This window comes from Dermatophagoides farinae, chromosome 7, assembly GCF_024713945.1.
Source record: "Dermatophagoides farinae isolate YC_2012a chromosome 7, ASM2471394v1, whole genome shotgun sequence".
Classification (NCBI taxonomy): Eukaryota; Metazoa; Arthropoda; class Arachnida; order Sarcoptiformes; family Pyroglyphidae; genus Dermatophagoides; species Dermatophagoides farinae.
In genome coordinates this window covers 501044-526451 of record NC_134683.1, presented here as the reverse complement: position 1 = coordinate 526451, position 25408 = coordinate 501044, and the positions used below count along the sequence as shown (strand labels likewise).

Here is a 25408-nt window from a genome sequence, read left to right as displayed (position 1 = left end):
ATTCTCATTACATTATTATTTCAAGGTAAACCATAATGATGTACAGGTGTGTGTGTGTGGGTGTGTTTTGATTTTTTGATTTATGTTTATAATAATTGAATTTAATCCAATTCAATTCAAGGTGTGAATTTCACATATATCAGATTTATTATCATCATCATCATTATTACTTTGAATTGATGACTTTGATGATTATTATTATCATTTAAAAAAAAAGTTTTCAAATCCATTCTTCATTGGTGCACTTCAACACAAAAGACAAAAATTGGAATTTTTGTTTCAATTATCATCATCATCAACTATTTTAATCCATCAACCATATTATAGTGACTATAGTAATTGTAGTAGTAGTAGTAGTTGTTTTATTCATTCAAATTCATTAGAAACATCTGAGAATCAAAAAAAAAAACAAAAACAAAACAAAACAAAAAAATCACCAATTCACCATTATCATCTACATGTTGAGTAGATAATAAAATAGTGATCAGATTAAATAAATGATGATGATGATGATGGCTATTACGTCATTAAAATTGATTATCATGATCACATTGTTGATGATAATCATCAACACCGGTATTGGTCATGGTCAACAACGATCATCAACAACATTGACAAAAAATTTCAAATGTAATCGTACAAAATTTGAAGATGATTTTGATCGTCTTATGGTTGTTAGCCATCCAAAGCGTACATTTCCAGAGAATCAAGATGAATTGAAAAAATTTTGTCTGTAAGTTGTTTTAGTTTTTTGTTTGATAATTTTTTTGAATTTTGATGATTTTTTTTTATATTTATCTCTGGTATCCACATCTAGTGAATCAAAAGAAATATTCTTTTCATTGAATCAATATAAAGATCAATGTTCACGAGAAACATTGAAGAATTTTGTTTCAATAATTCTTTATTCAGTACGTGGTAGCACTAAACGTGTATGTACGAAACGTAAATCACCACAAACAGTGGCATTGATCGATGCATCCAATTGTATTAATCGTAATAAACGTCTGATTGGTCGTTGTATGGATCGTGCAAGTCTTAATTATGCTGCTATTAAACTTGTGGATAATGTGATGAAAATGCCAAATCTTTGTTGGTAAGTGCCAGTAAATTATTCATTTTTTTTCGTTTTTTGCTTGCTTATCGTTTTTTTCCATCTCTTTCAATCAATGAATTACTATTAGCCAATTTGTTGAAATTATACAATGTTTCACACAAGTAATGACTAAAAATGGCTGTGAAGATAAATTACCAGTACTATTGGAAACCATTACCGGTGTTGTTGGAAATTTTCTTGATTCAACATGTGGTGAATATAATCTAGATACGGATAAATGTGAAAAACTTGCACCATTACCAGTGAAAAATCTTAAACCACATTCAAAAAATTTTGTTACAAATCTAGTTGATATATTCAAAACTGTTTGATGATGATCCTAATGACATAATTTTTTTTTCTGATTAATTACTAAACGTGATTATCATATACATTTTTAAATCATGAGAAGCAATTTTGATGATTCTGGTTTTTTTCCTTGATAAATATAAATATATAAATAAATAATTTATGATCAAACAAGCCAAAAAAAAAATGTTCTTTTAGTTCAGCCAATTTTTTTTCTTTGGTTTTTATTTTTCCAATGATCCGCAAATGATTGAATCTAGAAAAAGAAATAGTGGAGAGCAAGAGCAAGAGAGAAAAATCAAAATTAAAAATGAAAATTTATTCGAAAATGGCATGAAACAAAAAAATGAAAATGTAAAAGTTTTGAATTCATAATCTTCTTAATTATTATTCATATTAATATGGTGGTGATGATGATGATTGCAATTTGATGAAAATTAATAAATCATTGACTGATGATAATGTACCCTGCAAACAAACTAAAAAGAAAATAGGAACCATGAAATATTTTCAACGACAAAATAATGACGATGATGGTGATTTCAATTTTCATTGAGGAGGTAACTGCAAAGTTTTCTCCTTGAATTCAAAACATTCGAACGAATCATCGACAACAACAACAACAACAACAACAGCAACGAGTACGTTATTTCTATAATAGTAGAAGGATTTTAAGATCGATGATGATGATAATTATCTTTTCCATAATTAAAATTTTATTAATCTCGTCGTCACTATATATATAAAATCAAAACATCATAACTGATAACGAATTTTTGGATTTTTTTTGTGTGTGCGCGCCTGGTTTTTTCATTGGAAATTTTTTTTTGTTCCGCGTTTATTCTGTTTGTTTGCAGCAACAATGATGACGAATAAAATCAATCGAAATCCATCAAGAACATCAACATCATCATTAATATTATTGTGGATCACCACGATGATATGTATGATAATAATGATAATGCCAACAACAATAATGGCAGCAAAAAAACCATTAAAATGTGATCAATTGACCGAATTCACAAATGATGTTATCGTTGTTACATCGAAAACACGTAAATTTCCAACAAACACACAAGAATTGGAAGTTTATTGCAAGTTAGTGTCATATATAAAGTTTTTGATTTTTGATTGATAATTTCTGTTTGATTTTTTTTTATTATTATAGAAAAAATCAACAATTAGTCACCAATATAATGGCAATATCGAAACAATGTTTTAAAGAAGAAATGAAAAACATCATCTCATTGGTCGGTTATTCATATCGTCAACGGGTAAAATTATTGTGTAAGAATAAAAATAAAAATAATCAACGTGCCAAAGAATTATTATCAGCTGGTGGTTGTCTGAATCGTTATCGTACAAAAATGGGCAAATGTTTTGATCGTACAGCCAATCGTATTGGTGAGATTAAATCACAGCCAAATAATTTAAAATTTCCATATCTTTGCTGGTTAGTTTTTATTGATCCATTTGTTTTGTTTTTTTTTGATGTCGAAATTAATTTGTGATTTTTTTTTGGTTCCATAGTGAAACTGGACAAATACGTAAATGTATTGAAAAAATATCATCCGGTGATTGTAAAAATGAAATCCAATTTTATATTGATGGTGCATTATCGGCCACAAATGGTTTCATTGATCGTACCTGTGGTGAATATAATGATGAAACAGATAAATGTGATAAATTAAAACCATTAATAGTGAAAAAAGAAACACCAAATCCAAGTCTTATTGTTAATGTTGCTGAATTGATTGCTACAATACAATGATCAATCAAATATCAAATATATCTATTATTGATTATAATCAAATCAATCCCAAAATGATGGATAAATCACCACCACACATTACACTATCATTGACCTTGTGTATACACAAAAGAATATACTACTTACTTATTATTCCAATCAATTGAATGAAATTCAAATAATTTTTCAATGTTACACACAGGTATAATGATGATGATAACAACAACAACAACAACAACAACCAATAAACATAATTGAAACCCCCTTTTTTTAAAAAATGAATACTAACCTTGAATGATATTGAAAATAAAAAAAAAAATAAATTTTTGTTCCATCAAAACAAACTTGAAATATTGACCAAAAGAAACATTTACATTGAATGAGATATGAATGGCCAGAAAAAAAACGATGACAGTGATGAAAATCTCTCTATATAGAAAATAAAAAAATTAAAAAAAAAGCTGATAGATCAACAAAACGATATATCCGAAGGATGCACAAACACTCATAACTTTCTTTCTTTTTTATAAATATGATGACCACGAAGTATTCGAATATCTGTTCAAAGTGTTTGTGTGTGTGTCGATGGTCTCTTTGGCCACATTTATAAATGATGATAAATGTTATTATCCTCAATGATGGCCAATCATCATCAAAGGTTATCAATGATTATTTTTTCTCAATATATATGATGACAATATTTCTTCTTTTTTTTATTCGTTTTCATCTTTTTTCGTTTCACATAATAACAACATATATAAACGCGACGTGAAAATAAAAAATGTAATCAGATTATCATCATTTTTTCTTTTTTTACAACGCCATTTTTTTGGAAATTTAAATTTTCTGTCTTTGTTTTTTGTTTCCATTTGGTTCGAATCAATTTGTTGTTTGTTGTTGCGAACAAATTTTTTTTTGTTTTTGTACTTGTGTTTGGATCAATCAAAAATGGTTCGATTTGTTTATCCGAAAATGTTTCACATTATCAACATTATCATCGTGTTTGATTTCAGTTTATTGATCATCGATACTGCCACTGGCAACAACAACAATAATAATAATATCCGTTGTGATCGTTTTGATGATATGTTCAATGATTTTACAATGGTTTCATCAAATCGAAGACAATTTCCAACCACTATTGATGAATTTGTTAAATATTGCAAGTAATAAAATAATGATTATCTATTTCTTTTCTTCTACTCATCATTTCATTGATTGATTGATTGATTGATTTTTTTTTTGGTTTGTTAAAATTTTGTAGAAAAAATAGTGATCTTGCCAATCAGATTTCACAATCAATAAAACAATGTTTCAATGATAGTTCAATGCGTAATATTGCATCATTAGTATTATATTCATATCGATCACGAACAAAATCATTATGTAAAAATCGTAATAGTAAACGTGCACGTGAATATCGTGATGCAGCTCCATGTTTGAATCAATATAAACATCGTTTATCACGTTGTATTGATATAACGGCCAATAAAATCGGTGCCATACAATCAAGACCGAATAATTTAAAATTTCCACATCTCTGTTGGTATGTTGATTTGTTTGTTTGTTATCGATGATATAAACATAATCATTAATTATTGTAATTCAATTTGATTTTTAGTGAAAATTTACAATTTCAACGATGTATCGATAAAATATCGGCCGGTGATTGTAAACAGAAAATAATGGTTTTTGCTGAATCTGCACAATCCATCATGAATGGTTTCATTGATCGTAGCTGTGGTGAATATAATGCCGATACTGATCGTTGTGATCAATTAGAACCAATAGTAACGGCTGAATTGAATAAATCATCTAAACCAAGTTTTGTACGTAATGTTGCTGAATTAATTTCATCGATCGAATGAGAACCATTGACCATCAGCATCACAAATAATCAATCCGAATTATAATGACCTATTGTATATTTATATAAATAATCAATCAATCAATCAATGAATTTTAATAAAGAAAAATTAATTACCACATATCATTCAATGGCAACAAACTGGTAACAAAAAAAAAATCGATGACATTCGTCCATCACACACACACAGACACAATCGATACAATGTTTCATTGGAACGATAATTATTTGTTATTTTTTTTATAATTCTGGATCACCATGACATAATAATAATAATCCACAATTACAATCGACATGGCCAAAGTGACAATTAATGGAATATTGATGTTTCTGTGTATGTGTGTTTGATCTGTTTTTACCAATGCCAGTAGATTTAAAAAATAATCGATACAATCTTGATCATTTTGTTATAATGGATCGATGGTTGAAATATTGATTTTTTTTTCTTTATTCCTGTAAACCGGCATTGTTGTTGTGGTCGTTGTCAAGAACAAGGTAATGGTAATGATGATATTATTGTTGAATGTTTGTTTGGATGAATGAAAAGCGATTTTGTCAACACAACATTGATCAATGTCTAGATGGTGATGATGATGGCCAACAAATGGATGTTGACTATGAACAAAAGATACATAGTCCTTATATCCGATCATTTGTACAATTTCATGGGTAAATCCTTGTGTTTATTTATGTTTTTGTTAAATTTATCATTTTTTTTTTCTATTCTCGATTTATAGATTGATGGGTATGCAATTATCATCCATACATTGGCATGATTGGTGTTCATTACTCAGATTTTTATTCAATATTTCATTGAATGGATTTGTTTTTTATGGAACTTATGTTGAAGCATATGATAAACCTGATGAAATTAATAAAGCATCATATTTATACAAACATTTTCTTCAAGCCTGCTTAGGCATTTTCTATCCGCTAGTTTATGGTATTTCAATCATTTGTCTTCTGGTTTATGGCCAGCAAATCATAAAACATTTGGATTCATCAGCATTTTTTATCATCAATCGAAATTGTCAATCAAATCATCATCATAGTAAAGCTTTCATATTCTATATAATCATTATACTGATATGGGATCAACATTACTTATTGCATGGTTTACATGAACTTTTAAAATTAGATTTACCACATTTATATGTAGTGATGTTTTCCGTTCATTTTAAGGATATTTCACAATTGATAAATTGGTACATACTTTTCTATCATCAGCTGATCATTTTTTATTCATTGCAACAAATCGTTCGAAAATTCAATTCCGAACCAGCAAATAAATCAATGCGAAAAACGGAAAATAATTTTTCAATTGAAAAACGTTTATTCAATTCAATCAAAAATTTATCTGAAAATAATCGTCGCCTACAATATTATTGTTCATATTTATTATTTGGAATTTTGATTCAACAAACAAATTATGTAATTGATTTTCTTACGTTACAAATTCTTCGACCAAGTACATTGCATATTGGATTGTCAAATATCATTGCACATACATTGAGACTGAGCCTAGGTTTTTTTCTAGTTCTAATTAATCATCGAAATATCCGATTATTTGATCAGATTGATAAATATTTCCGTTCAAAATGTATTGGAAAACCTCATCATCATAATAGAACATTACGTTATGGAAAATATATTCATTTAAAAATATATCGATCATTTTATAAATTATCCGTTTTCACCTGGCTTGATATCGATCTATCATTAATGTTGAATATTTTTTTCTTTTCATTTGGTTATGTATTGCTTATTTCACAGACAACAACAACAGCAACAACAACAAATTAATTAATTGACGTTCATCACACGACGACGACGATCAATCAATTGTCATCCAATGAAAACATATTCAATATTTTGAACTTGAAAATCTATCATGATTCAGATATTGATTTTTTCTTTTCACATTTTACAACACACATTTGTCATCAAGGTAATGTCGATTATCAACATTCATAATAACAATTAAGATGATTATGATTATTGTTGTCTATTTGAATTTTACAGGCAAAAATCTGTCAATGTCATCATCATCACCATTGGCATTACAATGGCAATGGTATTGACAAATGATAAACAAACAATAATATATAGTCCTCATATTCGGACATTCGTACAATTTCATCGGTAAATCCTTGTGTTTGTATGTTTTTTTTTTAAAAATTTTTTTAAAATTTTAAATTTCTTCCATTTATCGATTTAGATTAATGGGTGTACAATTATCATCAATACAATGGTATGATTGGCGTTCATTGTTTACATTGTTATTCAATCTTTTATTAAGTGGATTCATTATTTATGGAATTTATATTGAATCCAATGAAAAACATGTTAACGTCAATAAATCAATTTATCTATATGAACATTTTCTTCAAGCAAGCATTAGTGTTTTTTATCCATTGTGTTATATAAGTTCAATTTTTTGTTATTTTCTCTATGGTCATCATATTATTATGCTATTAGATTCACCAGTTTTCATTGCCATCAATCAAAATTGTCAATCAAATCAAAGAAAATTTCTATTGATCACTATATTTGTTATCATTAAATTAATTTGGGATCATCGATATATCGTGCATCATTTTGTGAATATTCAAAATTTAAAAACTAAAGAAATAATCATCATTTGTTCAATATATTTATTTGATACTTTACAAATGATTAATTGGTACATACTTTTCTATCATCAGCTCATAAATTATTTTTCATTACGACAAATTTACGGACAATTATCGACAACAAATAAATCATCAATACGAAAAACGGGAAATAATTTTTCGATTGAAAAACGTTTATTCAATTCAATCAAAAATCTATCTGTACATAATCGTCATATTCAATATTATCTATCATATTTATTATTCGGAATTTTGATTGAACAAACAAATTCTATAATACATTTTTTAACAATTTTTTATTGTGGATCCACGTCGTACAAGTATTGGATTATCAAATATCATAGCACAAACATTACGAAATTGTCTATGTTTTTTTCTTGTTCAACTAAATCAACGAAACATTTGTTTATTCGATCAGATTGACAGACATTTTCGTTCGAAATGTATCGCCAATCATCATCATCATCATCATCGAGATAATTCGATTACAACATTACGTTATTCGAAATATAATCAATTACAAATCTATCGACAATATCATCAATTATCCGTTTTTCAATGGTTAAATATTGATTCATCCGTATTGGTTCAATTGTTTTTCTTTTCTCTAAGCTATGTATTGATTATTTCACAGACAACAAAATTGATTGATTGATCAAACGATTTCAAACAGACAAATGTCAATTTCTTAGCAATTTTTTTTTTCTCACAAATTCATATTATGAGATCATCTGAGACGGAAAAAACAAAATGAATAGACAACAAAAGCAACCAAGAATTCATAGTCCAATTCTACGAATATTTGTCCAATTATTTGGGTTAGTATCTTATTATTGTTTTAAATTTTTTTTTTTTTTTGCTCATCAAAATTTATCATTATTTTTAAAGCACCAGTGGTCTACAATTATCACCATTACGTTGTTTCAATTGTAAAACAACATTTATATTTGTAATCAACATCATTATAAATATCCTGTTATTTTATTCAACATATATTGATACAGGAGCATTTTTTGAACAAATGGAATTTAATTCAAAAAAATTATATGCTTATTTTCAATCGGCACATTATTTTGTATTTTTTCCATCAATGTACATTGGTTTAATTTGTACATATCTATTGTATGGACATCGAATCATTATGATTCTTGATTCATCCGTATTCATTTGCATTAATGATTGTCGAATGAATCGTTTAAAAGCATTTTTATTGTATGCTATAATGAAAATCATATGGGATGAACAATATTGGTGTCGAGAATTTCGTAATCACATTTTTGATCAATTTGATGTTCGTCGTGCAAAAGTGACAATTGGTGCCTACATATTTCATACATCAACATTTATCAATTCTATTATTCTTTATTATCATCAGATTATAATGTTTTTTACATTACAACAAATTATTGATAAATTAACGACAAATAATTTGCCATTGTTGAAGACGAATAGTTTTTCATTGGAACAAAGATTATTTCGATCCATTGTCATTTTGTCGAAAACGAATCGTCATTTTCAATATTATTGTTCCATAATGTTGTCATTATTATTGATCTATCAAGCTGATTATTTAATCGTATTCCTGTCATATTGGATTCTACATCCAGGAAGCACAGAATTTCTTGGAATCACTTCATTTATTGAACAAATTAATCGTTTGATATTATTTACTGGTTTAGTGTTGATTAATAGACAAAATATCCAATTATTCGATCGGATTGATCATCATTTTCGTTTGAAACATGCTGGAAAACATCATCATCCTCACTATAATTTGAATACAATAACAACAACACGTAGGAAACGTTATACAAAATACAATCAATTACAAATTTATCGTCAATATTTTCAGCTATCGATTTTCAATTGGCTTAATTTTGATCTTTCATTAGTTTTACATTTGTTTTTCTTTTCAATGGGCTATGTATTGATTATTTCACAAACGACCGATTGATCGATTGGTTGATTCGTTCGTTCATAAGATCAATTCGATCAATTGTTCGAATTTAATTGAATTGAATTAACTCCAACTTTACACCACACATCTCAGAATTTATTCACAAAAACAAAAATGTTTTTTTCCCGATAATAGAATATTGGTTCAGACAAGAATCGAATGTGAATTACTGAATAATGAAAATTCATAATCCATATCTACGAATATTTGTTCTCTTACATGGGTATGTTATTATTATCATGTGATTAAATTGATTGAATTAAATTTTTTTTTCAATTTCAAAAATAAAAACAGAACATCCGGTATTCAACTATTACCAATACGTTGGAATGATTGGCATTCAATTATATCATTCATAATAAACATTACATTGAATGTGATAACATATTGGGCAATATTCATCGATTCACCGGCTGGCGATGAAAATAAATGGTCAGATTCATCATCGGCTAAACTTTATGATTATTTTAGACGTGCAAATTTCTATGCAATTTATCCAATAATTTATGCCGGTTCAATTGGTAGTTATCTTGCATATGGACATTGTATTATTGCCAGTCTTGATTCAACGGCATTCATTATTGTACGGGATTGTAAACAAAATCGTTGGAAATCATTATTCATATTTTTATTGGGAATGATTTTTTGGAATCAAAGATTTATCATACGTGAATTACGTTATCTAAGTCAAATTATCACTAAACAATTTTCGAACATTGAAATTATTGACTGGAATGTATCTATATCATGCAACACAATTAACAAATTGGTATCTACTTTGTTACTATCAATTGAATATATTTTTTACATTGAAACAAATATCTCATAAATTATGGTCAAATGAATCGATGCAAAGGACGAATAGTTTTTCACTGGAACAACGATTTTATCGATCAATTATTCAACTATCAGAACAATGTCGCCATCTACAATATTATTATTCATTTATAATCCTTTTTATTTTGATTGAATTATCTGATTCCATCATTGGTAATCTATGCTATTTAATGATTGAATCATTTGGCACCAAAATTGGTTGGTTGTCCATATATGAACAATGTGTACGTTGGTGTTTATTAATTGCATTGGTCGAAATGAATCATCGAAATTTAATACTTTTTGATCGTATTGATCAACATTTTTATAGGAAAACTTTCCACTACCATACAGATGATGATCAATACAAATTGTTCTCATGTTCAATATGATCGAATAGCACGTTTTAGTAAATTTAATCAATTGAACATTTATCGTCAATATTATCAATTGTCATTATTCAATTGGTTAAATGTAAATATTTCATTATTGATTGATGTATTTTTCTTTTCATTAGCATATGTATTGATTATTTCACAAACGACAACCAATTGATTGATTGATTGATTGATGTTGAATCAATAAAATTCGATTTAAAATTTATTTACATTTTTTCATCTAAAACAATTAACAAAATTGAATGGCAATGAATTTTTTTTTTCAAAAAAAAACCATGAACCTCCATCATTCATTCATTTATTCATTCATGATGATTGACGACAAGACAAGATGAAAATTTATAGTCCATATCTACGGATATTTGTTCAAGTGCATGGGTAAATGGTGTATAGTGTATTTTTTTATGAATTTAGAATTTAAAAGAATTTTTTTTTTTCAAAATAAAGATTCACTGGTCTACAATTGTCACCAATACGTTGGAATGATTATCGTACGATTGTAATATTTTTAATAAATATTTTATTGAATATATCGACATTTTGGGGATTGTATAACAATTTACGATCAACTGATAATCATTTACGTTCAAATAAAAAATTATACGAACAATTTTTACTTGCAGATTTGTATTTAATTTATCCATTAATTTATGGTGGTTTCATTGGATGTTATCTTCATTATGGTTCACGAATAATCCATTCACTTGATTCACCGGTTTTCACCGGTATTCGAGATTGTAAACGTAATCGTTTCAAAGCATTAACAGTCTATCTGATGTTTACATTATTCTGGGGACAACGATTATTATTAAAAGAATGGCGGCTATTACCACACAATAAAGAACTTTTTTTCAAATGGAAAACATTTAATTCAATGTTATCAATATTTATTTATCAATCATCACAGATGACAAATTGGTTCATTCTTGGCTATCATCAAATGATTACATATTTGACATTAAGACAGATTGTTCGAAAATTTGTTAACGAATACGAATAATTTCTCCTCTAGAGACCGACGATTATTTCTATTATTACAGAATCTTACCGAACAAAATCGTCAAATTCAATTCTATTCATCATTCATATTGTTATTTATTTTGATTGAATTGACCAATTCATTCATTGCAGTATTATGTATACTTTTAATCGATTCAGTACGTTTTGGCCTGATTGTTATTTATGAACAATGTATTCGTTGGTTTGTATTCATTTCAGTGATAGAAATGAATCGTCGAAATTTATTACTATTCAATCACATTGATCGATATTTTTATCGGAAATTTTCCACCATACAGTTGATTAATTCCCGTCATCATAATAATAATAATAATTGGATTGCACGTTATTCTAAATATAATCAGATTGAAATTTTTCGTCAATATTATCAGCTATCATTATTCAATTGGCTTGATATAAACATTTCATTATTGATTGAAATTTTCTTTTTCTCACTTGGCTGTGTTATGATTATCGCTCTGACAAGTTGATTAAGGGGGATAGGAACTGTAGAGGGCGTAAAAAAAACGCATTTTTTGTTAAATGATTGCTCTTCAATGAAACGTCCGAAGTTTTTGAAACTTACTCATGTAATTATTTAGGATTCCTAGAATAATTTAACATAAACAAAAAATAAAAAATATTCATACATCAATATGAAACAATCAGTTGAAAATCAGCTGTTTAAAAAGCATGGTCGGCGTGATATCTTAAGAACCATAGCTCAGAATTTGATGAAATTTTCGGGAATTATGGACAGGATTAGTGGCTATCGTGAGTGACTAAATCCTGGCTCAGAACCGGATATTATGGCGGATATTAGCCTGAATGTGAAGAAAAAACTGTTAATTTTTCAACCTCAAGTTTCAATTGGCCCAAAAATGCCTTTCTCCTTGGAGATATATAACGATTTAGTCAATCACGATAGCCACTGATCCTGTCCATAATTCCCGAAAATTTCATCAAATTCTGAGCTACGGTTCTTAAGATATCACGCCGATCATGCTTTTTGAACAGTTGATTTTCAACTGATTGTTTCATATTGATGTATAAATATTTTTTATTTTTTGTTTATGTTAAATTATTCTAGGAATCCTAAATAATTACTTAAGTAAGTTTCAAAAACTTCGGACGTTTCATTGAAGAGCAATCATTTAACAAAAAATGCGTTTTTTTTGCGCCCTCTACCGTTCCTATCCGCCTTAATCAATCAATCGATATTTAAATGTTAAAAGAATTTTATTTTTTCAAGAACAATGAAAGAATATGTTTTGAAATAGTGTTGTGGACATCATCATACTGCCGCTAAAAACAAATGTTAGACAATCGTACCAAAACAATGGAAAAGATACATAGTCCATATCTGCGAATATTTGGCCTATTACACATGGGTAAGTGAATCATTTTGGTACATTCTATCTGATGTTTACATTATTCTGGGCACAACAATTATTATTAAAAGAATGGCGGCTATTACCATACAACAAAGAACTTTTTTCAAATGGAAGAATCGATATTTTCATCAGAAATTTTCCACCGGACAGATAATTAATTCCCGTCATCATAATAATAATAATTGGATTGTACGTTATTCTAAATATAATCAAGTTGAAATTTTTCGTCAATATCATAAGCCAGTGATTCCCAACCGGTGGTTCGCGAACCCCTGGGGGTTCGTGGGATATGCAAAAGGGTAACTTTGTATGTACTCGAATTTTTGAAAGGGGTTCGCGAAGAAAAAAAGGTTGGGAATCACTGTCATAAGCTATCATTATTCTCTTGCCTTGATATAAATAAACATTTCATTATTGATTGAAATTTTTTTTCTCATTTGACTGTGTATCAATCAATCGATAATATCGATATTTAAATGTTATAGTAATGTTTATATATATATTATAATTATTTTTCAAGGACGATGAATATGTTTTGTATTATGTTGTGGACACCATCATACTGCCGCTAAAAACAAATTTCAGACAATCGTAACAAACGATGGACAAGATACATAGTCCATATCTGCGAATGTTTGTCCTATTACATGGGTAAGTGAATTATTTTGGTACATTTTTTTCGATTTAAATTTTTTTTTTCATTTTACAAAAACTAGGGCATCCGGTCTACAATTATTGCCAATATCAATCCATGATCTACGATCATTAATCTATTTAATCATCAATTTATCGTTGAATTCAATAACAATAAATTGTGTATTTTATGATTCACCATTATCTCATGCCATAAATCGAGCACAGCAACAATCTTCGCATAAACTTTATGGCTATTATTTACGTACAGCTTTCTATTTCGTTTATCCAATCATTTACATTTGTTTCATTAGCAATTATCTGATTTGTGGTTATCGTATAATTCAATTATTGGATTCACATGTATTCATAAGATCTACGATAATGATTGATTCATCTACGAATCGTTGGAAAGCATTCGGCATTTTTATAGCAACAAAATTATTTTGGATTCATTGGTTTTTTATAAATGAACCATATTGGATCGCTAATTTAGTCAATCATTTTAAATGGAAAACATTCAGTCTGGTGTTGGGTCTATATCTATATCATATTTATCATCTAACCACATGGTTTCTGCTTTATTATCATCAAATTATTACCAATTTGACTTTGAAGCAAATTGATCAAATGTTGACCACAGCAACCACGATAAAAACAAATAGTTTTTCATTAGAAAAACGTCTATTTCGATCATTTCAGAAATTATCACGGCAAAATCAAAAAATTCAATTTTCTACATCATTTCTATTGTCCATTATGTTTATTGAACAAACTATTTTTACTGTTTCAAATTTATCTTATTTTTTTTTGGTTCACTTCAAAGGTGGTGATGGTGCATGGCATTTTTTGAGTATTTATTCATATTTAACACGATTTATAATTTGTTTTGGTTTGATTGAAATTAATCGTCAAAATTTACAGCTATTTGATCATATTGAAAAACGTTTTAATTGTAAAGTAATTCAAAATGGTGACGGTGCTTCTGGTGGCTGTTCATTACGATTTTGTCATTTCAATCAATTACAATTGTATCGGCAATATTTTTGTCTATCAGCATTTCAATGGCTACAAATCGATGCTATTACAGCGATGCAAATGTTTTTCTTTTCATTAAGTTATGTTACAATTATTTCATTGACATGATCAATTTATCAAAATTTCAACATTTTATTATCTCGGTCAGTAAATGAATTTAATTCAATTCAATTTAGAACAACAATTTTTTTTTATACAATCATTTCCTTTTATTTTAACTTTTTTTTGCAAACAAATATAATATTTTTTCATTTCATCTCTACATCGTTTAATTACGAAGAAATTGTCATCGAAAATTATCCATTTATGGTTGCTATCTATTGATTTTCACAATGCCATTGTCAATTTTTATACGACATATTATCGTTATTGATTTGATAGGCAAATTATGTTTATTAGGCATATTGGTTGGTGCCCATCGTCTTTGGTCACATCGATCATATCGTGCACGATTGAAGCAATGAAAGTGAATGACATTCCAGACAACAACAACAACAACAAATCAATTACAAATTCATCATCATCATCATCGAAGAATATTCGTTTTTATAATTTAATTATCATTTTATTGGACACTGTATTTGGCATTCTGATCAATTTTATGATATCATTGCTGTTAATTACAATAAAAATTACATATAATTGTAATTATCAGCAATGATATAGATGCCACACTATTTCATAAAAAGTCAAAGATATATTCATTCGATCTTATCATCATGAACAATTCTAGGTAGATCGTTAAATTCGAATTTTTTGAATTTTTTTTTCAAATTCGGATTAATTCAATGATCGAAATCATTTCTTGGAACAATAAATTTTTTTTTCATAATTATTATGGTTTTTCAAGTTTTATATAAGTGAGAACAAAAAAATTTCTGTGAAAATGAAAATGAAAAAAAAAGAATTATTAAACCAGTCATTCGTCTTGAAATAGGCTTGCACACACAGATGAAAGATAAGAGATAGGTGAATATTTCTATTTCCAAGAAATGGTTATCTTATGGCTTCATATTTGTATATATAAATGAAAGAATGAAAAATCAATTTTCATTTCATCGTTTTTTGCTGTTTTTTTAAATACAAAAAAAAATCAAACAAACAACATAATGGTTGCAGTTGTTGATGAAAAACATTTTCCAATTGTTGGTAAACAACAACAACGTTTATTATGGTCATACATTATTTATTTCATAATCTTACATACATTGTCCATTTATGGTTGCTATCTATTGATTTTCACGATGCCATTGTCAATTTTTATACGACATATTATCGTTGTTGATTTGATGGGCAAATTAGGTTCATTCGGTATAGTAGCCGGTGCACATCGTCTTTGGTCACATCGATCATATCGTGCACGATTACCATTACGAATATTTCTAATGTTATGTCACACAATGACATTTGAATTAAGTATACTAAAATGGTCTCAATTACATCGTGTACATCATAAATGGTCCGATACCGATGCCGATCCACATAATTCACGGCGCGGTTTTTTCTATTCCCATGTTGGTTGGCTTTTTTTTGATCAATCTCCAGAATATTACGAAAAAGGTTTGGTTTTTTTTTGATATTCGAAATTTAATAGATAAATTGTCAACAAATTTTATTTTTTTTTTTTTGTTTCATAGAAAAAACATTGAATTTCGATGATTTATTGGCCGATCCAATCATACGATTTCAGGATCAATTCTATTGGCCATTATTGGTGATAACTTGGGCCATTATTCCAATGTATTTGGGACATTGGTACACCGGATCATCACTGTTTGTATGTTTTACAATAGAAGTAATGCTTCGACATTGTTTAGCGCTACATCATACTTTCATTGTTAATTCAATTGCTCATAAATATGGTTCACGACCATATGATCCCAAAATTGAACCACGTGACAATTATTTCGTGGTATATCTTGCACTTGGTGAAGGCTATCACAATTATCATCACACATTTCCATGGGATTATTCAGCTAGCGAACATGGATGGCAAAAAACATTCAATATTATTACGGCATTTATTGATTTTTGTGCACTACTTGGATTGGCATATGACCTTCGTAAACCATCGGCTGAATTCATTGCAAAAAGATCTGAAAAAGCTTTGAAAATGATTGATAATAATAATGATGATGATGATGATGATCAACATTCAACATTATCATCAACATCAAAGAATATTGGTTTTTATAATTTAATCATCATTTTATTGGACAATTTAATTGGCTTAATGATTAATACAATAGGATTAGTATTGTTGGCCGCACTGAAAATTGTTGTATTTTATTATTCTTAAAACAACAACTCTTCCGCCACCACCACCACCACCACAATTCCACTTTTATTTCGGATTCAGGATCTGATCAATAATTTTTTGATCTAAATCTTTCGAGAATAATTTCATTTTCAATGTGGTCATTTTTTCTGTTTTCAAAATTTACAAGACGAAAAAAAAATTAATTAATCTCTATATATCACACACAGACATACATTTTACATACTCAAATCTTTATAATAATTACTACGTAATGGATCAATGCAAATCAACTTATCAATGGCGGTTGTATTGTTACGATAATTTGTTTCCAAATTGTTGTTGTCATTATTATCCAACACAATGGTCAGCATATAATTTGGCCCTATGGTGAAAAAATTTTTATTATTTTTTTTGAATTTGAAAAAAATAACATTTCCGGACATAATTTCTTACATTTTGAATCGGCTTCAATTTCCAATAAAATTTTTAAATCCTTAATTCTTTTCTGTACTAAATCGATTCGTTGTTTTCGTTTTGCAGCAGCGAAATCATCATCATCATCATGATTATAAACAAAACAATGTTGATCGGTTATTCCGTCAAATGTTCGTTGTAAAATCATGTTCCCGTTGTGGAAAAATTCAATTTCAATCTGATTTGATTCCAGTAATGTCGTCGATTCGACAAATTGACCCAGCCAAGTGGTTCCATTGAATTTTGACTCACATGAATCGATGAAATCATCAATTCGTTGACCGTTGATATGAATTTCTAATGGAAATTGACTAAATGATTTATTGAATTCGATTGCAAATAAATGATAATTTCGAGACCATATGAATTGATTGATTTGAAAATGATGTTCAAATGATCCATTTGAATCACCATCATTGTTGAGCGATAATAAATGTTGTTCAAAATCAATCAACCACCGTAGATAAAGCCATGGTGATTGATCATTTGGATCTGTGAAAATGGCATTATGGACCAGATCAAAATCCTTATTAACCATTGATTGTAATTCTTGATGATCATAATTTTCAGCCAATAATTGTCGATAAAGACTACTTCGATAATGCCATGAACTAAAATTGGAGAAATTATCCACAATTTTTTTCGATGTAAATTTAAATTCATCCATTGTTGAAATCTTGCCAAATTTTACGATAAATCGGCGATAATCCCAACAATGAACTGTGGCCGGAATGATTTTTTATTTAGAAATATTTCTCATTCATCATTAAACTTACAATTTCTTTCATCCAACGAAAGACATTTATTACAAAGTTCAATCTCTTTTTCTAAATCTGGATTACGCATCTGTTGTATGAGCCATATACGATGATGCCATGTTGTATAGGATTTTGGACTGGATTGTAGACAATTTTCTGTAAACATTAATTCTGTTTGACATAATTTATCAAATTTTTTCCACGATTCCTCTGCGGATTCCGGATTTTCTTCATCAGATGATTCGATTGATTGTTTAAAATTGAGTAAAATTTCTTTACGATAATTGAATAGTGTTCCAAATTCTGGATTTATCTGCAATAATCGTGCCAATGGTTCCAATGAATTGAGATCTTTACATGTTGATTTTTTTATCAATTGATTGGTCAATTCCTGATGAAATTTTTGTGCTTTCAATAATTTTGCCTTTTCTTTGGCTTCATCTTTAACGGATGTTTTCTTTCGGGAATGCTATTTAAACAACGTACAAAATTTTGAATTTATAAACAATTAAACAATTCTTCGAAAGCAATTTTCTTACCATGTTTTTTTCGGACAGAAATTGAATTTTTTTTTTTGCAATTAAAAAACAAATTTTTTCATTTTCCAGACAGCTGTTGATTTATTTTCTGCGCTGAATCCGTTCATATAAAACGTAACCAAAAATGATGCAATCCGATTGGTTAATAATAACGTTCGATGAAAATAGTGTTTCGAACGTTGAACGGCCATTAATGTTTTTCGGTTTTTGTTGTTTTCATTGATCGAATTGAATTTAATTTGATTTGATTTGATTCTTGTACAAAAAAATGTATCAAATACAATTTAACAGTAATAAAAATAATGATCATGATGGTAATAAAATTGAAGTATCCGATCATTATCCAGTGATGAAATCATCTAAATTCGATATCGATAAAAATATGGCTCAAGTTGTTGTGGCAGCATCTTCGACGGCGAAAAAAAGGACTAACAATTCTGTTGTGGTGAAATCGAATTTGGCCATAAATGATGGACCACCGGTAAATTATCGTTTAATTCATCATCTATATGTTCATTACAAGTCAACAACAATTCAATGTCAATCACTTTGGTCATCAATAGCTCATGATTATAATCTAGTATTATTCACCAATTATACAGCAAAGGAAATTGAAAATTTCTGGCGTCGTATGCCATTGATGGAGAAACGTAAAATTGATCTACAACATTATGAAAATTTCGATGATTCAAATGATGAAAATATCAAACCATCATCATCGTCACCACAACCAGAAAAAAAGGCTAAAAAAGTGGCTAAAAAATCGAAAAAACCACCATCAGCCACCACTACTGTTACTAATAATGGTGGGAATAAAAAAAGGAAAAATTCCAAAGCTCAACCTGTGAAAGTGGATAAATCTTGTCAAATTAATAATGATGATGATAATAATAATGGCTCGTCTATCGTTCGACAACAAACAGAACTTAACGAATTGGCTAAAGAAGAATATCGATTGAAAATTGAAATTTTAAAAATACGTCTTGAATATATGAAACAACAATATCAACGAATGTTTTCCAATAGTAACATACAATAGTAGTAGTGGTATTGATTCCACATGTTAATTTTGATCTCTTTTTTTTCATTCATTTAGATTTACATTCAACAAACAAATCATTATGTATATCAATCAAATCTTTTTAAATATATCATTGATTAAATAAATAAAACAAGACTTGAATAAGTAAATAAATCCATAAACGGATATTGCCCTAATTAATTGATTGATTAAAATTCAAATCAAATAAGGAGATTATCTGTCAACGAAAACCTTGGCTTTATTTTTTTTTTTTTTTTAAAAAAAATCATAAGAATTTTATTTTGCTGTAATATAGATGTGCGTGGGCGGTATTTCAACGCATTTGTCGGTAAATAAATTAAACATCAGAACAAGTACGACTACTTAATGGAATTTCCGAATCTTTTCGGCAAATTTTTTGCCAATCATTCCAATGATAATTATCTGGACACGATTCTTCTATTGGTTCACCATCATTGTCATTGCTACGACAGTCCCAATATTTTCGACAATTTTCATGCATAGCAAATAATCCACGTCCTTCACAACGATATCTATGTGGTTGATTTTTACAATCAAACGATGAACGTAGTACACAATCACCTTGTTTCGGATTGAATATCTGGCCATTTGGACAACACATATAACATGGTTGTTGACGATAATTACAATCATAATAACAATCACAATTTTCTGGATCAGCCACTTTACGGCCTGGTTCAAATAATTGATTACGACATATGTATTGATCACGATTTGCTTCTGTTTTTTTTTTTTTTGTTTTGTTTTGTTTTGTTTTTGTGTGTGTCGTTCGTTGACAAGAGAAAAAAATCAAATGACTTACGTGGTTTAGAATATTCTGCATTCTTACTTACCTCGTTTGGTATTTTTTTGCAAACATTTTGTTTCAATAAAATTAAACCACAATGTTGTTGTTGCCAAAATGATTAAAGTTGTTCGAAACATTTTTTCCATTCCAAGAAAAATGATCATTAAACGGAAACTTTGGATTTTTATATACCTGTGCCACATTGCTAAAAGTTGATTTGATGATCATCATTGGTTGTTGTTTGTTTTTTTTTCATTCTTGTCAAACCTGATAGTTTTTTTTTTTTTATTAACCATAAAGGTCAAAGATCATTGATCTTAACTGCTTGTCCAGAAAGAAAAACTAGATCGCTGATGATTACGATGGTATTTTTTTTACAGCCTGTTTTTATTCTTTTTTTTCGAATGTTTCCGGTTCTGGTAACGATAAATGTTTAGTGATTTTAATGCCAAATTTTTTTTCTCCATAAATTTGTTGAAATCACACTTACATACACACACACACACACACACACACAAATGTTTAATATTTTTTTTCTGGTTGTGTAGGCGTTAGGATTCAAGGGAATCGAGTTTTACATTTTTTTTTCTTGGTCGATTCAAATCGAATGTTGTTGTTATTGCTGTTACTGTTGTCGTGATCTTGAACCCACTTGTTTTTAGGCAATAATAACAACAACAACAACAAGGCGCTAATGACGCCATCGACAAAAATGAATGCCATCGTCGTCGTTGTAGTTGGCGTTGATTCAAGTTTTTTTTTCTGCTTCTCAAAACACTGTGTGTGTGTGTGTGTGTGTATGCAAGTGGTGAATATTCATTCATTCATTCAGTGAATTCAATTTAAATTTTTTTTTTTTTTGAAACAAAAAACAAACAACAAAATTGTATAGAGAAAAATAAATGGAGAAGATGGCGAAAAACAAAGCAAACAAACAAACAAACCAAACCAAAATGGGCTTTCATTTTCTTTCCGTTTAGTAGCGAATGATTTGTGAAAAACACAAAAAAGAAAGAGAAAAGAATAGTCAGCAAATAGTCAGTGGTGGTAGCATCATCATCATCATCATCATCATCGAAATTGAATTCAATTTTCATCAATGGTGGTACATAGATTGTACATTGATTAATTTCAATTTATTTTGACATCGTTTCTGTTGTTGTTGTTGTTGTTTGATTCAATCACCATCACCATCATCATCAATTATTCTACAGCTCATCATTCATTCATTAAAAATATTCCAATGTTTTCAACTAGACTATAGATAGAAATTGTATGTGTTCTATTTTCATTTTTCAGTTTGTTTGTTTGTTTGTCTGTTTGTGCGCTTGTGTATAACCCTGATCTGTTTTTTTTTATTTTGGCAAAGTTTTTTTTTCTTTTCTTTTTCTATCTTGATTTAGAATTTCAATTCTGATTCTTTTTTTTTGTCTAGCGGTGTTCTTCTCTGTCGTTCAATTTTCATTCGTTCAATTGTAAGTGGTTTATTTTGTGTTTGTGTCGATTCTTTTGTTGTTGTTGTGATTTAATCTCTAGGTTTTTTTTTGTTTGTTTGTCCCTGTAGTTTCAAATTCAATCATCATGTCTTGTTTGGATCCAACCGGAAGACGGCCATCAAAATTTCGATGTTTAAAGGCATTTTTCTTGACATTTTTCGGCATTTCTGGCACTCAAATCTTACCGCTAATGTTTCATTTCATACGTTTGGTATCCTATTTTCTATTGGATCGACAAACATTTCCACCAAAACCATTACCAAAAGGAAATTCATTATTTGGTTTGGAAATATTTCAACATGATCTTAATTTTGATGGTAAGTTTGTGTTCAGAAAAAAAACATCAAATTTGGTCATTTTCAAATTTTCACCATCCTTTTTCCACCCACCCATCCACTTATTGCATATTATAGATAATTCATCATCAGTTTATACCGTACAAGTTATTGTTGCCGCTATATTGGCCATCATTACTGGTGTTACTGGATTTATGGCCATTTGTCGTGAAAAATTAACAACAATGAAAATCTATTCATTCATAATGTTGTTGATTACATTCATCACTGGAATGGGTTCATTCTGTTTACCGAATCTAGTACATTGGACAAATATTATATTACCATTATTGGGTGGTGGTGTATCATCATTATTGAGTTTTGTATTCTCATTACTTACACAGCAACAATTGGACCAAGAACATGCACCATCGTATCAGAATTATTATCCATATAATAATCCATATAATTAATATATATCGAAAACAAAACAAAACAAAATTCATCATTCAATCATCATTATATATGTTAGTCTTGTTGTTGTTGTTCAAAGTTATGTTTTGTTTTTGTTTTTTTTTTTTTTTTTTTTTTTGCTTTCTGTTATCACCAATTTTTTGTTTGATCAATTCAAATCAAATAATAACTGTTTGATTGATCAATTTGAAATGTTTTTCATGGAATCGGTGACGCCATCTCTTGAGTTATAACAAAATTAATGTTATTTTCTTCAAAAAATAAAAAATAAATGAAATCAAGTGAAATTAATAAAAAAAACCGATAATCAATAATTGATAATTGAAATGTAGAATATTTTTTTTTCTTGTAAATTAATCACAACAAAATGAATGTAATGGTATGGTATGGCTAGCACGAATTGAATTCATTGACCGGTTTTGTGTGTGTGTGTGTGTGTGTGGATAACAACAAAAAAAAAATTCATCGATTCTGGTGAAAATTATGAAAAAAAAATTTATACAAAAAAAAATATATTACCAGTGTGTATATGCTGGCAAGATAGTCGACGACGATTCATTGATTCATCGATTCATGGTGGAATACTATCCAAAATATCGATTAATGGTGGCAGAATTGAATACGTTTTATTCATTTCATTTATAATTAATTTTTTCAATTTATTCATTTCTTTTTTCTGCAATAATTTTGAACATGAATCATGTGATTTTGGATAATTTTGACAGATGCTCGATACAACCTGGCCAGTATAACCTTCAATTAGATTTTCAATCATTTGTGCATCTTCACTACTACATGATTGTGGTGTTTCTGTGGCTTGTTGCACTAGACATTCTTCTAATGCATAATATACGCTGAATGGAAAAAAACGTAAAACAATCACAAAACAATTGACAAGCAACAATACAATATAACATACCAACAAGTTTTACCAACACGTCCAGAAATGGCCATATGTTTAATAATAAGAAAATCCTGTATTGCACGTGAAAAACATTTGGATCCTTTACGTTTTATTGTATTCAAACAATGTGCTGCATGTATCATTTCTTTACGTAATTTTGTTTTACTACAAAATTGTCTATTTTTACGTATGATACCAAACATAAGCAAACTGGTCACTTGACGTGGAAATTTTGCTAAACAACGGCGAGCATATTCTTTAACATATAATTCTTTTTGATTTGTTTGACTATATAGTTTAATAAATGAACCAAAAAAAAAAATCAATATTGATCAATAATTCAATGGTAACAAACTTACTTGCAAAATTGTTCAAATGATTTTGCATTATCCGGCGCTATCCTATCGGGATCATCGAAAAAATATAACCAACGTACATTTTGATCAGCATGTGTTTTATTACATTTACTAATTGGTAGATCAAAGTTTTGTGATGGAATACTTTTTGGTGCAGCCATAATTGGCTCCACTATTATTGTTATGGTAATTATAATCACTATAATCATCATTTTAATAATAATAGCTGATAATGAATTAAAATGATCATTACATAACGATATCGATGATTGTAATCGTTGATGATGATGATGATAATGATGATGATGATTATGATGATAATTTTTTAAATACATGCTGGTGGTGGTGGTGTTTTGAATTTGCATATATAAACAATTTAATTGTCACTTTGAAGAAAAACCTCCCACACCTAATTTCAAAAAAAAAATTTGTTTTCTTCCAATCAATCAATCAATAAATCAATTCGATGTCGACCAGAATGATGACATTTTTTTTTGTTTGTTCTCCAATAACCAGATTTTTATTTATATATGATATAAATGTGTGTGTCCAAATTCAATTCAATTCAATCTAATCCAATCGAACAACTACAACTACAACGACGACTTTTACAAACTAGCATCACTAAAAATTTTTTTTTTTTTTTTTTTTTTTTTTTTTTTGTTAATTTAAAATACGAAATATTTTAGAAAGTGCAACGAAAAAAAAAATTATACATACTTTCGATGCTGCTATTTTTATTTCTCTGCATGTGATTGCATAGTTATCGTTATCGTTGTTGTTGTTGTTGTTGTTGTCGTAGAATTTCTAGTACAAAAAAATATTGATGATGATGATGATGATGGACAACACTGAATGAAATTAAAAAAAAAAAAAATTGGCAGTGGCAACATCCACACACACACACACAAATCGAATCAGAAATCAATCTATTGGACAAACAAACAAACAAAAAGACGATAATGATGGCCATCATTTTGATCCTGTGTTATTGAAACTTTTTTTTTCTTTTCTTTTCTCTGACAAGAAATTGAACAAATATCGACAGACACATCTGTGCGTTTGTTTTTGTGTTTGTGTTTGTGTTTGTTTGTTCCACACATGTAAACAAAGATTGTATTTTGGCAATAAT

General features: G+C 28.6%; 11 protein-coding genes across 16 annotated transcripts; 8 read left to right on the top strand and 3 right to left on the bottom strand.

Moving 5' to 3' along the window:
- Positions 1–368: 368 nt before the first annotated feature.
- On the top strand, positions 369–1592 carry LOC124496454 (uncharacterized). The gene is made up of 3 exons (XM_075732573.1): positions 369–733; positions 818–1096; positions 1185–1592. Exons 1-3 carry the CDS (start codon positions 498–500, stop codon positions 1426–1428), a joined length of 759 nt encoding a protein of 252 aa, XP_075588688.1. The 5' UTR covers positions 369–497; the 3' UTR covers positions 1429–1592.
- A 576-nt stretch (positions 1593–2168) lies between these two features.
- On the top strand, positions 2169–3499 carry LOC124496448 (uncharacterized). Its single transcript, XM_047059967.2, has 3 exons — positions 2169–2503; positions 2574–2858; positions 2936–3499. Exons 1-3 carry the CDS (start codon positions 2268–2270, stop codon positions 3174–3176), a joined length of 762 nt encoding a protein of 253 aa, XP_046915923.1. The 5' UTR covers positions 2169–2267; the 3' UTR covers positions 3177–3499.
- Positions 3500–3749: 250 nt separating this feature from the next.
- LOC124496488 (uncharacterized) lies at positions 3750–5146 on the top strand. Of its 2 annotated transcripts, XM_075732858.1 has the most exons (4): positions 3787–3813; positions 3947–4321; positions 4420–4701; positions 4777–5146. In XM_075732858.1, the coding sequence occupies exons 1-4, from the start codon at positions 3791–3793 to the stop codon at positions 5021–5023; spliced, it is 927 nt and encodes a 308-aa protein (XP_075588973.1). In that variant the 5' UTR covers positions 3787–3790; the 3' UTR covers positions 5024–5146. The 2 variants fall into 2 exon arrangements, with proteins under 2 accessions (XP_046915962.1, XP_075588973.1); XM_047060006.2 differs by having other exon boundaries at positions 3750–4321.
- A 1678-nt stretch (positions 5147–6824) lies between these two features.
- Positions 6825–15573, top strand: LOC124497285 (uncharacterized). Of its 2 annotated transcripts, none has more exons than XM_047060928.2 (4): positions 6825–6970; positions 7045–7164; positions 7241–8473; positions 8544–9609. In XM_047060928.2, exons 3-4 carry the CDS (start codon positions 8406–8408, stop codon positions 9607–9609), a joined length of 1134 nt encoding a protein of 377 aa, XP_046916884.2. In that variant the 5' UTR covers positions 6825–6970; positions 7045–7164; positions 7241–8405. The 2 variants fall into 2 exon arrangements, with proteins under 2 accessions (XP_046916884.2, XP_075588854.1); XM_075732739.1 differs by lacking the exons at positions 6825–6970; positions 7045–7164; positions 8544–9609 and adding exons at positions 13740–13870; positions 13936–15033; positions 15272–15573 and having other exon boundaries at positions 7439–8473.
- Positions 8550–11037, top strand: LOC124496896 (uncharacterized). The gene is given in 4 exon segments (XM_075732740.1): positions 8550–9835; positions 9907–10302; positions 10304–10785; positions 10817–11037. Coding segments are annotated over 4 exon segments (1092 nt in total). The 5' UTR covers positions 8550–9788; the 3' UTR covers positions 10984–11037.
- Positions 15574–15983: 410 nt separating the features above from the next.
- On the top strand, positions 15984–17189 carry LOC124497137 (stearoyl-CoA desaturase 5-like). The gene is made up of 2 exons (XM_047060747.2): positions 15984–16450; positions 16528–17189. Exons 1-2 carry the CDS (start codon positions 16000–16002, stop codon positions 17187–17189), a joined length of 1113 nt encoding a protein of 370 aa, XP_046916703.2. The 5' UTR covers positions 15984–15999.
- On the bottom strand, positions 17078–19049 carry LOC124497136 (Rab geranylgeranyltransferase subunit alpha). Its single transcript, XM_047060746.2, has 5 exons — positions 18922–19049; positions 18401–18851; positions 17604–18344; positions 17395–17532; positions 17078–17317 (listed from the first exon to the last, which is right to left on the bottom strand). Exons 1-5 carry the CDS (start codon positions 18922–18924, stop codon positions 17235–17237), a joined length of 1416 nt encoding a protein of 471 aa, XP_046916702.2. The 5' UTR covers positions 18925–19049; the 3' UTR covers positions 17078–17234.
- A 21-nt stretch (positions 19050–19070) lies between these two features.
- Positions 19071–20212, top strand: LOC124497138 (uncharacterized). The gene has a single exon (XM_047060748.2). It carries the CDS (start codon positions 19190–19192, stop codon positions 19958–19960), a length of 771 nt encoding a protein of 256 aa, XP_046916704.1. The 5' UTR covers positions 19071–19189; the 3' UTR covers positions 19961–20212.
- Positions 20213–20225: 13 nt separating this feature from the next.
- Positions 20226–21416, bottom strand: LOC124497139 (uncharacterized). The gene is made up of 2 exons (XM_047060751.2): positions 20818–21416; positions 20226–20704 (listed from the first exon to the last, which is right to left on the bottom strand). Exons 1-2 carry the CDS (start codon positions 20972–20974, stop codon positions 20301–20303), a joined length of 561 nt encoding a protein of 186 aa, XP_046916707.2. The 5' UTR covers positions 20975–21416; the 3' UTR covers positions 20226–20300.
- A 198-nt stretch (positions 21417–21614) lies between these two features.
- Positions 21615–23327, top strand: LOC124496493 (uncharacterized). 3 transcript variants are annotated; one of them, XM_047060011.2, is made up of 4 exons: positions 21615–22044; positions 22207–22246; positions 22336–22584; positions 22681–23327. In XM_047060011.2, the coding sequence occupies exons 3-4, from the start codon at positions 22353–22355 to the stop codon at positions 23013–23015; spliced, it is 567 nt and encodes a 188-aa protein (XP_046915967.2). In that variant the 5' UTR covers positions 21615–22044; positions 22207–22246; positions 22336–22352; the 3' UTR covers positions 23016–23327. The 3 variants fall into 3 exon arrangements, with proteins under 3 accessions (XP_046915967.2, XP_075588859.1, XP_075588858.1); XM_075732744.1 differs by having other exon boundaries at positions 22175–22246; XM_075732743.1 differs by having other exon boundaries at positions 21616–22044; positions 22141–22246.
- Positions 23239–25240, bottom strand: LOC124496429 (uncharacterized). Of its 2 annotated transcripts, XM_075732742.1 has the most exons (4): positions 24997–25240; positions 24280–24900; positions 23936–24208; positions 23239–23870 (listed from the first exon to the last, which is right to left on the bottom strand). In XM_075732742.1, the coding sequence occupies exons 2-4, from the start codon at positions 24639–24641 to the stop codon at positions 23588–23590; spliced, it is 918 nt and encodes a 305-aa protein (XP_075588857.1). In that variant the 5' UTR covers positions 24642–24900; positions 24997–25240; the 3' UTR covers positions 23239–23587. The 2 variants fall into 2 exon arrangements, with proteins under 2 accessions (XP_075588857.1, XP_075588856.1); XM_075732741.1 differs by lacking the exon at positions 24997–25240 and having other exon boundaries at positions 23304–23870; positions 23912–24208; positions 24280–24880.
- Positions 25241–25408: the final 168 nt, after the last annotated feature.

Coding starts and splice junctions, on each gene's coding strand:
- LOC124496448 (XM_047059967.2), top strand. CDS start 2,268: ATGATGACGAATAAAATCAATCGAAATCCATCAAGAACATCAACATCA. Junction 2,504..2,573: donor GAATTGGAAGTTTATTGCAA/GTTAGTGTCATA, acceptor TTATTATTATAG/AAAAAATCAACAATTAGTCA. Junction 2,859..2,935: donor AAATTTCCATATCTTTGCTG/GTTAGTTTTTAT, acceptor TTGGTTCCATAG/TGAAACTGGACAAATACGTA.
- LOC124497137 (XM_047060747.2), top strand. CDS start 16,000: ATGGTTGCAGTTGTTGATGAAAAACATTTTCCAATTGTTGGTAAACAA. Junction 16,451..16,527: donor TCCAGAATATTACGAAAAAG/GTTTGGTTTTTT, acceptor TTTGTTTCATAG/AAAAAACATTGAATTTCGAT.
- LOC124497136 (XM_047060746.2), bottom strand. Junction 17,533..17,603: donor AATTGAAGCCGATTCAAAAT/GTAAGAAATTAT, acceptor TTTTCACCATAG/GGCCAAATTATATGCTGACC. Junction 17,318..17,394: donor TAATTATTATAAAGATTTGA/GTATGTAAAATG, acceptor TTTTGAAAACAG/AAAAAATGACCACATTGAAA.
- LOC124496488 (XM_075732858.1), top strand. CDS start 3,791: ATGATGGCCAATCATCATCAAAG. Junction 3,814..3,946: donor ATGGCCAATCATCATCAAAG/GTTATCAATGAT, acceptor AAATGTAATCAG/ATTATCATCATTTTTTCTTT. Junction 4,702..4,776: donor AAATTTCCACATCTCTGTTG/GTATGTTGATTT, acceptor TTTGATTTTTAG/TGAAAATTTACAATTTCAAC.
- LOC124497139 (XM_047060751.2), bottom strand. CDS start 20,974: ATGTGGCACAGGTATATAAAAATCCAAAGTTTCCGTTTAATGATCATT. Junction 20,705..20,817: donor GCAAAAAAATACCAAACGAG/GTAAGTAAGAAT, acceptor AAAAAAAAACAG/AAGCAAATCGTGATCAATAC.
- LOC124497285 (XM_047060928.2), top strand. CDS start 8,406: ATGAATAGACAACAAAAGCAACCAAGAATTCATAGTCCAATTCTACGA. Junction 8,474..8,543: donor ATATTTGTCCAATTATTTGG/GTTAGTATCTTA, acceptor TTATTTTTAAAG/CACCAGTGGTCTACAATTAT.
- LOC124496493 (XM_047060011.2), top strand. CDS start 22,353: ATGTCTTGTTTGGATCCAACCGGAAGACGGCCATCAAAATTTCGATGT. Junction 22,585..22,680: donor ACATGATCTTAATTTTGATG/GTAAGTTTGTGT, acceptor TGCATATTATAG/ATAATTCATCATCAGTTTAT.
- LOC124496429 (XM_075732741.1), bottom strand. CDS start 24,641: ATGCAAATTCAAAACACCACCACCACCAGCATGTATTTAAAAAATTAT. Junction 24,209..24,279: donor TCATTTGAACAATTTTGCAA/GTAAGTTTGTTA, acceptor TAAACTATATAG/TCAAACAAATCAAAAAGAAT. Junction 23,871..23,911: donor GTTATATTGTATTGTTGCTT/GTCAATTGTTTT, acceptor TTTTCCATTCAG/CGTATATTATGCATTAGAAG.
- LOC124496454 (XM_075732573.1), top strand. CDS start 498: ATGATGATGATGATGATGGCTATTACGTCATTAAAATTGATTATCATG. Junction 734..817: donor GAATTGAAAAAATTTTGTCT/GTAAGTTGTTTT, acceptor ATCCACATCTAG/TGAATCAAAAGAAATATTCT. Junction 1,097..1,184: donor AAAATGCCAAATCTTTGTTG/GTAAGTGCCAGT, acceptor AATTACTATTAG/CCAATTTGTTGAAATTATAC.
- LOC124497138 (XM_047060748.2), top strand. CDS start 19,190: ATGTATCAAATACAATTTAACAGTAATAAAAATAATGATCATGATGGT.